The sequence below is a fragment of the Epinephelus moara genome, chromosome 4 (assembly GCF_006386435.1).
Source record: "Epinephelus moara isolate mb chromosome 4, YSFRI_EMoa_1.0, whole genome shotgun sequence".
Lineage (NCBI taxonomy): Eukaryota > Metazoa > Chordata > Actinopteri > Perciformes > Serranidae > Epinephelus > Epinephelus moara.
This window is the reverse complement of record NC_065509.1, coordinates 19,636,028-19,639,274: the sequence shown is the minus strand read 5'-3', so window position 1 is coordinate 19,639,274 and position 3,247 is coordinate 19,636,028. Positions and strand designations below refer to the sequence as shown.

At 40.7% G+C, this 3,247-nt stretch overlaps 1 protein-coding gene across 3 annotated transcripts in view; it reads left to right on the top strand.

Moving 5' to 3' along the window:
• Positions 1–3,247, top strand: part of LOC126389321 (NACHT, LRR and PYD domains-containing protein 1 homolog) — a 14,939-nt gene that overhangs the window by 384 nt on the left and 11,308 nt on the right. The window contains exon 3 of one of the 3 annotated variants that reach the window (XM_050042945.1): positions 2,765–2,889. The exons of the other annotated variants lie outside the window; for them this stretch is intronic. Within the exon in view, the coding sequence (XP_049898902.1) occupies positions 2,765–2,889 (125 nt within the window). The remainder of the gene's footprint in view (positions 1–2,764; positions 2,890–3,247) is intronic. 3 annotated transcript variants of the gene reach the window in all.

The following is a 3,247-nucleotide window of genomic DNA, read 5'->3' as shown; positions in this document are numbered from 1 at the left end:
TTGACCCAGACCAGTCCATGTGAGTAGATCCTCAGCTGTCTAAAGCATCCTTTTTGCCCTCTGCAGCAGGTTGTTTGTGCTTTGCATCTACTTTTATTTAATTTTGACATGCATGGATTGATGATTACAATCAAGAGTCAACATTTCAAATATCAGTATATAAATACAATATTAAAACTCTGTTCTGCATTGCCTGTTTGTCACCTCAAATGTTTTCAGGAACATATTTTAATGTACTGGTTAGCTGTAAAATGAGAGAGCTGGTCCGCCTAGTGGGCGGTGCTTGTGACTGCAGTTGACTATTTCTACCATGGTGGTCAGGTCATAAATTTTTTTATTTTACAGCTAAACAGTACACTAAAATATGTTTATGAAAATAGGGGTAACACTTTACAATAAGGTACACAAAATTAGAGTAGTTACTGAGGAACTAATGAGGAACGATTGAGGAACTAACGAGGAACTAATGAGGAATGAATGAGGAACGATTGAGGAACGATTGAGGAACGATTGAGGAAGTAATGAGTAACTAATGAGTAGTTACTGAGGAAGTAAGATACACAAAATTAGAGTAGTTACTGAGGAACGAATGAGGAATTAATGAGGAAGGAATGAGTAGTTACTGAGGAACTAAGCTACATAAAATTAGAGTAGTTACTGAGGTACTAATGAGGAACTAACTATTAGTTAATGGTCAGTTCTTCAGTAGCCTCTGATCAAATTTCAGAGGAGTAGTTACTGAGGAACTAATGAGGGACTAACTGTTAGTTAATGGTCAGTTCTTCATTAACTCATGATCAGATTTCATAGAGGGGTTAATCACGACTTAATAATTAGTGAACTAGTTACTTCATCATTACAGAATCATTACTCAATAACCCGTCCATTAGTTAACCTTTTTATGTTGTAAAGTAAAGTGACACATAATGAGTAGTCTTTCATTACTTCATCATCATCTTTACAATTAGTTCCTTAACAAAACAAATCACAGACAGCAGGATTCTTGAGAAGAGTTTTATTCATTATTTTCAGACCACATACACATTAATATGATCATCCATGTTATTCTGTACAATGATGCCTTAGAAATAAATATGATAGTGTGTCACATTTTAGGTAGGCTAAGCTCAAAGAATTTATCATGGGGGCTGTGTGTAAAGTACACAAGTACAGTTGTTTGAGGTGCACAAAATTTAAAGTAGTTACTATGAAACAAATTTGGAATGAATGAGGAACTAACTATTAGTTAATGGTCAGTTCTTCAGTAACTCCTGATCAAATTTCAGAGGAGTAGGTACTGAGGAACTAATGAGGCACTATTACCTAATCATTACCTACCCTTTTTGTGTACCCTAAAGTAAAGTGAGACATCAAAATGAGTAGGTAATGATTACTGAATCATTACCTACTCATTTTGATGTCTTTAGGGTACACAAAAAGGGTAGGTAATGATCAGGTAATAGTTAGTTCCTCATTCATTCCAAATTTTCGGCCGACTGGGCATGTTGAATCGGTGGCGGAGCTTGTCGGTGAGAGAGATCACTCTGATTGGCTGTTCAGGTTTTATTTCCTCGTCCCTGTACCGTCTGCCTGTAGTGAAACTGGGGCTAACCGGTGCTTCCTCCTCAGGCTCCACTTCACTCAGATGCCCCACAGACCCGCTGCTTTTTCCCACTTTAACCTGAATAACAAACCGGGGCTAGCTGTGAGGCTAGGGGAGCATTAGCCGCAGCATGACCGGAGGGAAGCACAGCCAGTTAGCCTCCGCTAGCCTCCCAGCTAGCACCGGCTCTCCGTTTGGATTCAAACGGAGAGCCAAGCCCCGTTTGTTATTCAGATTAAAGTGGGAAGAAGCAGTGGGTTTGTCTGGCAGCTGAGTGAAGTGGAGCCTGCAGAGGGAACACCTGGGCCGTCTAGATGTAATAGTCCGTGGAGGTGCTGCGGTGCTTGGCTGCACAGATAGGAAACCCCTCGGCTGACAGGATGTATCACTCTCTCACTCCGCTACTTTGTTAATAGGCTCGTTCGAGATGAACTGCGCCGCCTCGCCTGGAAAGTAGACGAGAAGGTGGCCACAGCGTTAAAGTTACCTCCTGTAGTTTTAGAATCGTATGTGACACTCAGAGCATATCTGTGATTCAGGGTCTGTCTTCACACAGCTGTGCTAACAACAGCAACAGTGCTGACAGAGCCACCTGTGTTAACATGAGGTTGGGAGGGTACCAGAGAGGTGGGCATTACGCTTTGGCGACTACAGCGTCCCACCAGCGTGGTTCAGGATGGCATTGTCAATGGTAAATGCTCTATGAGTGTTGTGCAGTGGCAGATTAGCTAGCTAGCAGGATAAACACACAGGGCCCAACATGCATTAACAACACTCACAGCAGGACCGTCGACCACAACAAAGTACAGAGAAGCTCGAATAACAGCACATTGAGTGAGCGTGACTTCATTCTCTGCTCAGGACGTCATTACTCTTTAAAATCTTTACACAGCAAATAGTTGATTGCAGCTACATTAATGCTTTGAATGTCACATACAGAACCTTTCAAGNTGACTTCATTCTCTGCTCAGGACGTCATTACTCTTTAAAATCTTTACACACAATACACAAATAGTTGATTGCAGCTACATTAATGCTTTGAATGTCACATACAGAACCTTTCAAGACTCTTTTTATCTCACCACAACAAAAGTATCAGCTGTACTACTGTTTCGAATATACTGTGAATCTACATTAAGTTATTACTTTAACCTGTTTCAGATGTCACACAATGATCCTCTTTTGAGTATGGGGGCAACTGGAAGTGATCTGTTCCCTGAGCATGACTGGATTAAACTTGAGCCTGAAGTGAACTGTGTGGATGCAGACGATGCTCCAACTTACAGGTAAAAAAATGTCTTCAAATACTTTGGCACAACAAACACATTTTCACAGAAGGAAAACTATGATCTTTTTCGGTGTTTTAACATTAATGCCAATACATAATTACAATTATCGTGGTATTGTTACATTTCACAGCAAATTAAAACAAGGCAGATTTTGTTTTCTGTTTACATTAATGATATTTCTGATCTTACAATATTCGAGCACAAAGGAGACCCAAACTTACAATACTTGTTTTCCCTTTAATGAATTAGCCTGCAGTCTGAAGCAGGTGCCTTTGAATGCAGTGTCTCTGGCTTGCGCTGGGTTTGTAAGGAAAAGGTCAGCTTCAAGTACCAGTTTTGCTCTTGGGAGGGGCAC